At 37.7% G+C, this 11,690-nt stretch overlaps 1 protein-coding gene across 10 annotated transcripts; it reads right to left on the minus strand.

Moving 5' to 3' along the window:
• Positions 1-1,758: 1,758 nt before the first annotated feature.
• On the minus strand, positions 1,759-6,207 carry LOC147491556 (conserved oligomeric Golgi complex subunit 7-like). 10 transcript variants are annotated; one of them, XM_086569061.1, is made up of 8 exons: positions 5,751-6,207; positions 5,540-5,661; positions 5,127-5,229; positions 5,002-5,042; positions 3,453-3,571; positions 2,510-2,599; positions 2,316-2,438; positions 1,759-2,223 (listed from the first exon to the last, which is right to left on the minus strand). In XM_086569061.1, the coding sequence occupies exons 3-8, from the start codon at positions 5,135-5,137 to the stop codon at positions 1,855-1,857; spliced, it is 753 nt and encodes a 250-aa protein (XP_086425187.1). In that variant the 5' UTR covers positions 5,138-5,229; positions 5,540-5,661; positions 5,751-6,207; the 3' UTR covers positions 1,759-1,854. The 10 variants fall into 10 exon arrangements, with proteins under 10 accessions (XP_086425187.1, XP_086425186.1, XP_086425185.1 ...); XM_086569060.1 differs by lacking the exon at positions 5,540-5,661; XM_086569059.1 differs by having other exon boundaries at positions 5,002-5,229.
• Between the last annotated feature and the right edge of the window lie 5,483 nt (positions 6,208-11,690).

Below are 11,690 nucleotides of genomic sequence, written 5' to 3' on the forward strand. Positions count from 1 at the left end.
TTAATGTATACAGCAAGTTTAATTATTCCTTCAATGACCATGAGCTAATCCCCTCCTCAGGGGGAGGGTTATGCTACTCGTGTGAGAATCCAGATTGACTCTTTAATATTCTAGAATCACTACTTAGGAATTAGGTGTAGATTAGACATCCGGTCCCAAAATGACTGAGACTGTACAAATTTGGAGTGCTGATGCTCTAGAACAGTCTCACGCGCGACTCTCTGGTGTCAGACAACTCTCCAACTTGTCCAGCTGATGTAGAATCGAACCAGGAGCTGAAATGATATTCCAGAGATGAAATATTACACTACTAAACAAATGACATATTATGACACTTGTTTTTTTATCTATCTTGACGGCTTTGTTAAAAGCTGTCAAGATCGGTGTTTTAGTAATATTTTTATGACGACTATTGCAACATTATGTCATGTATGACACAAGCGTAAAGAAAATATAATAAATTTATGACGACTATTGCAATATTAAGTCGTGTATGACACAAGCGTCAAGAAAATATAATAAATTTATGACAGCTGTTGCAACATTATGTCGTGTATGACACAAGCGTCAAGAAAATATAATAAATTTATGACGGCTGTTGCAACATTATGGTCGTGTATGAGACAAGCGTCAAGAAAATATAATAATTTTATGACGGTTGTTGCAACATTATGTCGTATATGACACAAGCGTCAAGAAAATAAAATAAATTTATAACGGCTGTTGTAATATTATGTCGTGTATGAGACAAGCGTTAAGAAAATATAATAATTTTATGATGGCTGTTGCAACATTATATCGTGTATGATACAAACGTCAAGAAAATATGATGGTGTTTCTAAAACAGTGAAATTAACAATAGAATAAATGGTGAACCTTCTCACAATTTTTTGGGCACCAACTGGGTTGGACCATTTTCGCTTTCACTTAAACCATAAACAACTTAACAAATAAAAATGGCATTCAATTAGGGTATGTATGGTAGTCGTTAGGTACACTCCACTTATTTAGACTCCAATCTCACTCCAATAAATCCATACTGTTAGTTTCTATTAGCATGTACGGTTAGATTATTATTTCCACGCCTTCTACAAATTCTAAAAGGGCATTTTTGGTAGATTGATTTGGTTGAGAAAATTAAAACTTACTAGACAACACTACACCATAACAGGCTATTTGCAACGGCAAAAAACCGTTGCTAATAATTTTCGCAACGCTTTTTAAGCGTTGCAAATATGGCGTGGGTAAAGTGTTGGAAATATTTGCAACGGTTAATAAGCGTTGCAAACAGAAATTTCCAATGCTTTTTATAACTATTTTGTAATTTGTTAAAAATATTACCAATGGTTCTTAACCGTTGCAAAGTTGTTAGTTAATTAAAAAAATTAATTTATAAATCGTTTGTAACGGTTATAAACCGTTGCTGATAAAAAAAAATTATTTCTCATATTTAGTAGCGAGACTAGCTAAACCTACAAAAAATGAATGGCATCCACAATTTTTCCTCAAAATCCCTACAAGTACCCTTACTTCTAGATGTTCACACAACACCTACACATGCAATCCCAACACCAAGTACAAGCAAAAGAATACAAGACATACAAATAAACAACACACAGGAGTTCTAAAGGCTTAAAACCCCTATTCAAGTGTTAAACCATGGAGAAGATATATAATAAAGGAAATGTTGTAAAAGTCTTAATGACAAATAGTACACCTATTATCACAAGATAGAAAACTTAATATTGCAACAATCAACCCATCACCTAAATCACAATGAAAATGTGTTGCTGCAAAAACCAATCCAACACCAGAAATATAATGGGTGTCTTAAGATTTACTAAACAAGTGTGGTCAAGGATAAAGAGAGTCATGGGATTCATTACAACAGTAATGAACTATAACTTTAACAGTTTGCCTACTTAGGACAACAACCAAAACTGAAGCAGATTTTGAGATCACTAGATCTATGGTGTGTGCCACAGGTTTTAGATCTACTAGTACCAATTGCTTGGATGCGTTTGAAAGCCAAGATCCAAATTGGAACCGAAAGTCCCTCCAGTATATTATGGTGGAGGTGCTACAATTCCGCCGTGGTTTCTTCCAGTCAGAGTGTGTGTGGGTAGAGAGAGATAAAGCTTCGGATAGACGAGGTTGAAGCATTTCTTCTAGTCTATCTTCTAACACCTCAAGCTGCTTTCTAACATTCGCAAACTCTGCAACCTAATACACATAGAAACTCAAGAACCATATCAGCAGACCTTAGGAAGCCTAATACCTTTCTACACAACACATAATAAATCCAAAAAATTTACCTCGCCTACAGCAACAAACAAGCAATGTCTCATGTTGGCCAAAGTTTCTGCAACCTGTGGAAGATCTCCACTGGCAAACACATCCTCCACACTAGCACTTAATTGAGTCAACCCTGCAACATCCTATTTATAATTCCATAATAAGACAAAATCCACAAATTGGAGAGAACTCAGGAACCAGCATTATAAATTACCTGAAGTGTTTCATACGCTGCTTCCATTCTTTGTTTGACTATGTCAACTTTTGCAAGGGCATCAATAAATTCACCTGACGTGCCCTCCGCCTACACTTGGGCAATGTTAAATCTATGTATGCTAGGCACAAGCTTATATTCATTGAGATATACAAGTAAAGAATGGTTTTTTATTATACCTTACGAAGTTTGAGGAGAATGCTGGAAACATAAGAGCGGAAAGAAAGGGCAACATCATGAACTAAGCTAATAATATCACAACGTTAATTCAAACGCTACTCCTGACCAAGAAACGAGGATTGTTCTAGCTTCAAAAGTTGTATTTCAAATGTCAAACCAGCTTGCTATAAAGAGAAAGTGCAAATGGTTTACCTCAATGAATGCAACTCTGATTTTGAAACTCAACAATAGTTGTGTAACTATAGAATAGTAATATCTTTCTTTTCTTTTTATAATTGATTGATTTAGCTATCCTGGTGTGCTACTTCATATAGGTCACCATGCTGGATCTTCCATATCCGTGTCAAACACCGATACTCGATAGTCGTTAATGTTACTTAGAATTCAACTCATTAGTCATTACAATCAAACTTATATACAGACCCACCCTAGACCGACAATTACAAGGAAACAGAATTTTTAAAACCACAAAGCATGTTAATAATCTAGTTTGTACTGAGTCACATCCCCCATAACATCCACTTCCACTAAAGATAATCTATTTTATTAATTTTAGACCAGATATGTAAAAACACAAGACGATTATGTATACTTCAATGTAACCGCTTAAGGCTCAAGAGCTATAAAAGCCAATGTAGTGTAGGAGAATGAAAACTACTATACATGAAACAGTGTCAAGGTGAAAAAAATGGTCTTCTCTTGGATCACTAAAGATAGATGATGACATCTTAAGGCACAAAATGATACACAAACTGTGACTAACCATTTCAAATCCGTAACTTCCATTGATAAGTAGCAATGCGATATCAGCGAACTTTGCTGCATCAATTATGCCACTAATATCATTTGGACACTCCACAAACTGCAACTGCCTTTGCTTCCCTGAAATAGTAATTCCAGCAGTTGGTCAAGTTATTTAGAGTATGTGTAAGCAAAGTGCACAAAATTAGCAATTAAATCATAAGCAAAATGTTGAAAATATCCATGGGATTGATTCTGTAACAACCATAATATCCGCTACGCAAAAAAAAAAAACCATTGTCTAAACATTAAGTTGCTGAAATCTCATAAGACATTAGATGATAACAAAAAACATAATTCTCTGCCTATTACGCAAAGACCAAAGATCGCCCTTGCCCTTCTTCCTCTAGAGCTTTTTCATGTAGAACTCAAGCTCCTTTCCCTCCAAGATGTATCCATCACTCGCCCATTAATGACTAGGGGGAAGAGATCTGAGCCGCAATGCCTACCACCACCAAAGCTGCTCTTCGATGTGAGAATCCAGTTGCTGCTCTTCCTTGCGCTTCTCCAGTTTCCTAAGCACATGTTGACTCCTCTTAACTTCTTCTACAACAGCAGCCTCACCCTCCTCAACACCTTCCTTTTTGGCAACGGATTTTTTCTTCCTGCCAATTTCAACCCCATAGTGCTGAAGATACCACTACCTAAATGGTGCAGCATCTACTTGAATGATGGCGCTCTTCACCAACGTCTGAGTCCTGACAAGCTCATTGTTGGAGGCATTGTAAACCACATCACTCCGCATGCTTATAGAAGAGCGAAAAGAAAAAAGAAACTAAACTTTACATACTTATATACAAAAACACAATTAACAGCCATTACATCACTTTTTCTTTTTACGTTTCTAGGGTCTTTCAAGCAAACTGGAGTATTTGGTATACTAAACCACCACTCTCTCGGTCTCCTATTCCATTTTCAAGACTTGCTATCCTTGGAGGTGAGTATCTTGTAAACGATCGAGAAAGGTCGGAAGAATAATATACTTATAGGGTAAGAAAGCCGATTACCAAGGCTATTGCCACTAGTCCCAATGCTAACTTCTCACTTGCGCAAGTCATACAATGTCTGGTGAAATCGAAGCACACACATGAGTAACAAAGGTAACTAATTAAATGTTTCAAGTCGACAGTCTATTTAATTGATGCTAACATGCACATAAGATGTTACATCTAATAAATAAATCTAAGCCTCTAGTGATTCATGCATCTTGATGGCTTGATTGAAAAGGTCACCAGGGAGATGTGACGCTCTCAATCGGACAGATAACATTGTCAAGTGCAAAAACTACCAACCCCTTATGGTGAGTAGTTTCATACATAACTTTTAATAAACAAACATCATATTGTCACAGGGCTGGTTCCTTCCCTCCCAAAGTTTGAAACAAGGTGGAACACAGCAGTGGTAAACAAGTTGCAACAACCAATGATTGATGGCAAGGATAACATAAAGTAGGAAACTACATATGCTAGATATGTAAAAGAAAAGAAGGCAAGACCTTAAGGAAAACTGACAAGGATAAGGCTTGCAACTTAAGGAGCACCACATTCCCATCCTGCACAAGCTCTTCAAGTTGTGAAATCGCATTCTAAAGTTTCAAAAGCTGTTCCATCGTGTTCATTGCTGGAGGCGCCATTACCTTGAGCTCATATATAGGTCTTCCTTTGTTAAACCATCGATTAAGCAGCATAAAAATTGCAATAAACAGAATTAGTAGGGCAAATGAGAGACCCATCCATCCCCTGCGCAAAACCATTAGTAAGGCAGAGACTATCAGATATATGACGCCTTGACTATAAAGTACAAACTACTGAAGGGATGAAATAAGGGTAAACCTGAGCTTCTTCAGAGATACTCACTACAATATGCTAACTTGATAATTGAAATAATAGAAAAAGGCAAAAAATGAGTAAATGACAGATGAAAACAAATCTTTAAGAATATATCAGTAGGCTTGTTCGAAATAAAATGAGCTAGCAGAAAATATAACATTGAAGAGGAAAATACAAAACCTATAAAGAAGAAAATATCTAGAAGATATAATACACTCACTGCTATTCATCACATGAAGCCATGGAGGGGTAGCCCGGGATCCGTTGATTATTTGGTATTCACAAGTTTCATACCCAACAGTGAATATTTTTCCAAAACAAATTAACACCAAATTTTCCAATCTGAAACATAAATAGACCAAAATATATATGTACATACAAAACCATTTACACTACAAATAAACCCTAAGCATAAATAGAAAAATATTTACCTTGAAGCCGTTGGTTTCAGTAGATCGATCAATACAAGCACGCCTTCAAGCCATTGGTTTCAGTAGATCGATAACAGCACCTTGATGCAGCCATTATCGTCTCCTGAGGCAATAGTGGTCTAAATCTTGAGGAGTGCGAAAATTAGTTTTGAGGAGTGGAAGATTTTAGGGATCTTAAAATGCGGCGGTGAGAGAGAGAGAGGAGAGAAAGAAAATTATGTTTTATATTTCGATTTTTTTTGTTTCCCTATTTCGCGAAATTTTCAAGTTTTTAATTTGTAACATTTTTCCAACGCTTTTTAAGCGTTAGTAATTAATTTCGGAAATTCACCCAAATAAAGCAACGCTTTACAACATTGCCAACGCTTATTTAACGTTGAAAACTTACTAACGGTAAATAACCGTTGCAAATAAAAAAAAGTGTGTGTTGCAAATATCCTATTATGGTGTAGTGCAAGAGAAAAACCCAAAACCTTTCTTCTCCAATGACCAGACCCTTCTCTATCCTTCCTCAACGCCGCACAGTGAAAGTCGCAGTTTCTACCACAAAGAAGGCTGGCCCAAAGGCGCAGGCCTTGAAGGCTGCCAAGGCAGTGAAATCAGGTGCGTCAAATCTAAAGAAGAAAGGTTACCTTTCATCGTCCAAAGACTTTGAAAAAGGCGAGAGACCCCAAGTACCCTCGTATCAGTGCAACCCCGACGAACAAGCTCGACCACTATCAGATTTTGAAGTATCCGTTCACGACTGAATCTGCAATGAAGAAGATCGAGGACAATAACACATTGGTGTTCATTGTTGATATTAAACGTTATTTGAAAATATTCAATCAGAGTCAAAGGCGATTCTCAAGGAGAGGTTCGGGAACTTCAATATCGTCTTTGAGGAGGTTTACAAGAGCCGACGGGTGGTTGATCCTTGATCCTTAGTTGAGGGAAGATCTCCGCATCTCTGTGTCACTTAAAGTAGTCCAGGCATACCGAACGTTCTTGGGAAGACATGTCAGTCAACTGGATAGTGAACGACATATTGAAAGGTATATCAAGTACACTGCCGATGATTTGCAAAATTACCTCTTGGATTTCTTTGAAGGGTCCCAAAGATCATTACACAATTCTCGTAGGAGGTGAAGTACCAGAAGGTATTGAGCTCTTCCATTGTTTTATTTTGTTGTTATTTTATTATATCATATCATACTGGTGCAATTTCTATTAAACTTTTCCAATGTCTTGCTTGTTGTTGCAAGTTAAGTCCAAGAACCTAGACTTAATTCTGATTTGTATTATATCTTTGATAAAGGTATAATTCCAATTTTGAGGGGAAGCATTTGTTGTTCTTTCTTTAATAGATGTTTTTTTTTTCCTTTTCGGTTAAGGCTGAAAAATACATTGTTATTGATAAAAATAAAATGCTGAGATACGAGCACCAAGAAGGGGTTAAATAAGCCATCTATCTAAATGGTTTAAAGACACCGACTAGATTAGCACCTGTTAGACCACTAATCAAACTGTCGCCCTACCTAACAAAGGTTAGTAGTTGTTATTTCTCATACTAATTGCAAGTATATAAAAAGAACAGAGATGATTGTAATTTCTTTGTTGACTTTTGTAGTTAATGGGGTTGGCTAACACTAGGATATATACAAGCGCAGACCTTATTGAAATTCGTTTGGAGTTTATCGAGTACATTGAGAAATTTATCTCGGCATAAGTATAGGTATGTGCACCATTTATATATCTTTTATGCTTGATGGGTTTTTGGGGGTTGTATATGAAGCTTAACTCTGAAGTTTTTCTACCAAACATTTCGAATTTAGGTCTGATTTCTTATGTTCTTTCCTCTGCCTATTAGCTAAAGGGTTATTTGTGTACTTGTGGTAGATATATAGATCAGATATATCCTATGGTGGTGTACGTTATTTGGGGCTTAACCAACATGATTCAATGTCATAGTTGATTGTATCTCTTTCGTTTAGTAGTTATTGATTTATTGTGCTAATACATTGTTTGTGAATATTTTTAATACTGTGTAGAAGTCGTTATATGATTATATTTTTAGTTTACTTATTAAACAAACTAACACATTCTTCTTCATATTGTTTTAGGTTAGAAGTGAGATAACACGGTAGCTCAATTAAGTTTGTTTGAGATGGATCAGTTGATTAACAATTTTTTGGATAGGTTATGTAAATTGTATTGTTGTTGGATTATGAGACTTGATTTTGAATCAAGTGCTTGAGTTATTTAATTTTTTCTTCGTGAATCATGTAATATGAACAAGTTCTTAGAATGATTTATGTTGTCAATAAAAGGTATGATTATGGTTTCCGTAATGACTCCAGGCGTCTGAATGTATTGTTACATCAATTTCAAATTTACAGGAATTTTTAGATTTACAGGGGGGGGGGAAGAAGTTATGACGGCTTCCAAAGAACTGTCATGTTACATACCAATTCTTGACAGTTTTTAGTGTTAATTTCTTGACGCTTTTGTTTCTCAGGGTGACACTTAAATAAAAGCAGTCATAAACGAAGGTTTAGTTCTTGACGCTTTTTCTAATAAACTATGACGGTTAAGTAAAACATGTCATGCAAAAGGATCCAATTATGACGTTTATAAATGAATTTTTGTCATATTAAGTTCGAGCTTTGATGTCAGCTTCTCCAGGACTGTCATCAATTTTATGACGCTTTTTGTTAACTTTTATGACGGGCTATATAATGACAGTTGTTTTTTAAATGAAAAAATGTCATTAAACCTGTTTCATGACGGCTAAAAGCGGTCATCACAAGTCTTTTTTTTTAGTAGTGTAGTTCAACTTCTTATGCTAGTGCGATGCGGCTCAGAGATGTGGGCATTTCGCTAGGGATCAATACTCGACGTCGTCTCGGATTTGTCTATGAACTCGAGACGGATTAGAGCTGTAGTGATGTGGTAATATAAATTGTTAAAAAATGATTCTTGCATGAGTATGATTAACCCTCTCCATGTTTCTCTATCTTTGTTTATTTACATCGAAATCACCGTTAGTAATTTACATTATTTAGGTTGCCGTTAATTTGATTAAACCAACTAAAAAACCTAAAATCCTACTCACTAAAAGTTGTAATTCCAGTTGTAAACCTTACTGAGACCTAAGGTTTGGGAGATCCCTTACTCGACCTATCCTACCAAACCCACGTGAGTAAGGTAACTTGACTAAAACGGACGACTATACGGACTTTGGACTTTGGACTATGGACCTCGGACTTAAGTAACTAAAACCAATAAACATACATTTAGCGTTTTATCAGGGTACAATCAGATACCACTTGCAGAGGAGGATCAGGAAAATCCATCATTCATAACCGAACAAGGAACGTTCTGCTACAACGTCCTACCATTCGGTTTGAAGAACAGCGATGCGACCTACCAAAGACTTGTCACAAAGATGTTCAAAGACTTGTTGGGCGACACCATGGAAGTATACACAGACGACATGGTAGTCAAAAGTGAAAAGGCTGGCGATCATATTTCTCACCTTCAAGAAGCCTTTGAAAGATTATGCCAAAATAAGATGAAGCTCAAGCTATCAAAGTGTGCATTTGGGGTAGCCTCAGGGAAATTCCTAGGCTACCTCGTCTCACAAAGACATATTGAAGCAAACCCATAGCAAATACGAGCTCTCCTTGAAATGCCAGAACCAACTTCCAAGCCACAAATTCACAAGCTATCTGGCATGGTTTCAGCCTTCAACAGATTCATCTTACGTGCATCTGACAAATGCAGACCATTCCTGCAAATACTCAAGAAAGGCGCAACATTCACATGGATAAACAAATGCCACAAAACGCGTCAACGACCTGAAGGCTTACCTATCAACTAAGTCCATCCTGTCCAAACCAAATGAAGGAGAAACACTGGGGCTTGACCTTGTGACTATCGACTTTGCCATCAGCTCGGTCCTCTTTCGAAAAGTTTACGGAATCGAAAAAACCGGTCTATTTCACCAAAGAAGACATTGTGATTCAAAAAGTATTACTCTCCAATTGAGAAAGCAATGCTATCTTTGTTATACTCTGCTCGCAAGTTTCGACCTTACTTCCAGGTTCACAGTGTCAAGGTCATAATAGATATACCCATCAAGCAGGTTTTGAGTTCTAACAACAAAATAGCCCGCATGGCCAAATGGGCTGAAGAACTCGGAGAGCATCACATCGACTTTGTTCCCAAAACGTCTCGCAAAGGTCAGGTCGTTGCTGACTTCCCCATCGAAAATGTCAACTAGGAACCCGAGCCCATCACTTCACTCCATCAACCAACCACCCCAAACACATGGCACCTTTACATGGATGGAGCATGCAACAACAGTGGTAGTGGACTAGGGGTTGTGTTAACTTCACCAGAAGAAACCCAGTTACAAAAGTCAATCAAAATCGATTTTGCTACATCTAACAACGAAGTGGAGTATGAAGCATTAATGACAGGCCCTCCGCATGGCACAACAACTACAAGTCGGAAAGCTCAAGGCTTACAGTGACTCGCAGCTAATCGTCAAACAGATCACTAAAGAATATGTGACAAATGGAGCAAATTTAGCCAAGTATGCCCAGGTTGTCAATAATATCATCAGTTTGTTCACAACATTCTCCTTGGAACACATTTCCCAAGAGGATAACAGACATGCAGACAGCCTGACTTTCTTAGCCTCAAAAACTTAAGAGGCATGACCCAGTACAATCTACATTGACATCTTGGAGAGGGCCGCCTACCAGCAAAAAAGTGTCAACAGCCTCACAGACTTCCAGCCCTTATCTGAAGAAGAGATCACTCAATCTTGGATAGGCCCATTCCTGACATTTATCTTACATGGCGAACGCCCAGCTGAGGCAAGGAATGTTTGTGTCATACAATTTTGAGCCCCCAGATACACCGTGATCAACGGATGATTGTTCCGTAAATCTGTATGAAGACCCCACCTAAGGTGCATAACTCCACGCGAAGGCCAACTCATCTTTGATGAAATTCACAAAGGCGAATGTAGCAACCATGCAAAAGCAAAATCTCTGGCTCATAAAGCAATTACTCAAGGGTATTATTGGCCAGACATACATATCGAGGCAAAAAAGTATGTTCTCAAATGCTACCAATGTCAAACATTTTGTCACAACTATCTAAGTCCAGCACAGGAATTGATCAACATAGGCAGCCCCTAGCCTTTCCATATGTGGGGGTTAGACATCATGGGACCATTTATCCCACAAAAGAAAACAGGACTCAAATACATCCTTGTAGCCACAGATTACTTCACCAAATGGGTTGAAGCAATACCACTCGTTCAAGTCAAGAAAGTCCACATTATCAACTTCATATGGACCAGTATCATCACAAGATTGGGTCTACCCCACACCCTCGTCATGGATAACAGAACCCAATTTGCTGGCACGTAAATCAAGGCTTTCCTACAAAAATGGTGCATCACTCAAGCATTTTCTACACCTAGATATGCACAAAACAATAGCTAAGCAGAGGCCACAAACAAATCCATCAAAGAAAATCTCCAAAAGAAATTTGAGAGCAAGAAGAGGCAATGGCCAGAACAACTCGAGAACATCTTATGAGCATATATAACAACAGCCCGAGCCAGTACCAACAAGTCTCCTTTCACACTTTGCTTCGGAACAAAAGCAGTCATACCATCAGAGCTTACAATAACAACCACACGTTCTGACATCGTCGAATCAGGAGAAAATGACAACATCTTAGCCAAAGAAGTAGACCTCCTAGAAGAGCGAAGGGAAACAGCTGCAATATCCCTAGATCGGTACTACCAAACAATCCAACGATCTTACAACAAGAAGGTCGTCCCAAGATCTTTCCAAGCTTGTGATCTAGTCCTCAAAAAGACCTTAGCACCAGCCAAGCTTGACCCAATTTGGGAAGGCACATACATAGTTCACAAAG

This window comes from Coptis chinensis, chromosome 6 (assembly GCF_015680905.1).
Source record: "Coptis chinensis isolate HL-2020 chromosome 6, ASM1568090v1, whole genome shotgun sequence".
Taxonomy (NCBI): Eukaryota; Viridiplantae; Streptophyta; class Magnoliopsida; order Ranunculales; family Ranunculaceae; genus Coptis; species Coptis chinensis.

Coding starts and splice junctions, on each gene's coding strand:
- LOC147491556 (XM_086569058.1), bottom strand. CDS start 5,074: ATGCGATTTCACAACTTGAAGAGCTTGTGCAGGATGGGAATGTGGTGC. Junction 2,439..2,509: donor CAGCGTATGAAACACTTCAG/GTAATTTATAAT, acceptor AATTATAAATAG/GATGTTGCAGGGTTGACTCA. Junction 2,224..2,315: donor TGTTTGTTGCTGTAGGCGAG/GTAAATTTTTTG, acceptor TATGTGTATTAG/GTTGCAGAGTTTGCGAATGT.